The 425-nt window shown below is 57.2% G+C and overlaps 1 protein-coding gene across 1 annotated transcript in view; it reads right to left on the bottom strand.

Moving 5' to 3' along the window:
* Positions 1 to 131: 131 nt before the first annotated feature.
* The window catches only part of Tco025E_09808 (tyrosine aminotransferase), a gene marked incomplete at both ends in the record, with an annotated part of 657 nt that continues 363 nt past the window's right edge, over positions 132 to 425 (bottom strand). Inside the window, one exon of the mRNA XM_029376615.1 lies at positions 132 to 425. This exon is cut by the window's right edge and continues 363 nt beyond it. Coding sequence (XP_029223271.1) covers positions 132 to 425 — 294 coding nt within the window.

Below are 425 nucleotides of genomic sequence, written 5' to 3'. Positions count from 1 at the left end.
GGGCCTCCGGCGCCCCCGCGACTGGGAGGTAGCCGTTCCAATCCTGCGAGTTCGCCACCTCGTTAAGCTTCTTGATGTGGCTTTGCGGCGTGAGAAGGTTCTTGTCGAGCGTCGGGTCGCCGACGGAGAGCTTAATGATCGGCTTGGGGGATGGCGACACCTTCGCGTTGTCCGAGATGGTACGGATGGGGTTGACGACGAGACCCGCGTGGGTCGACATGGGGACTTTCCAGGAGCTCATTTGCTGTTTTGGCGTTGTTTTGTGCTGTTAGTGATGCCTCGCGCAATAAAAAGCTTTGCTGATGTTTTTGCAGAACAAACCGTCCCACAGCACCGCCGCAGAGGAGCGCCGCGCGAAAGCAGGGCGGCGGCGGCAAAAAGTCGGAAAACAAAACAATAATAATAAAGGAGTAACGCGACACGAC

Source organism: Trypanosoma conorhini (genome assembly GCF_003719485.1).
Source record: "Trypanosoma conorhini strain 025E chromosome Unknown Tco_14.4_contig_01297, whole genome shotgun sequence".
In the NCBI taxonomy this organism is placed as follows: Eukaryota; Euglenozoa; class Kinetoplastea; order Trypanosomatida; family Trypanosomatidae; genus Trypanosoma; species Trypanosoma conorhini.
This window is presented reverse-complemented; position numbering and strand designations above follow the sequence as displayed.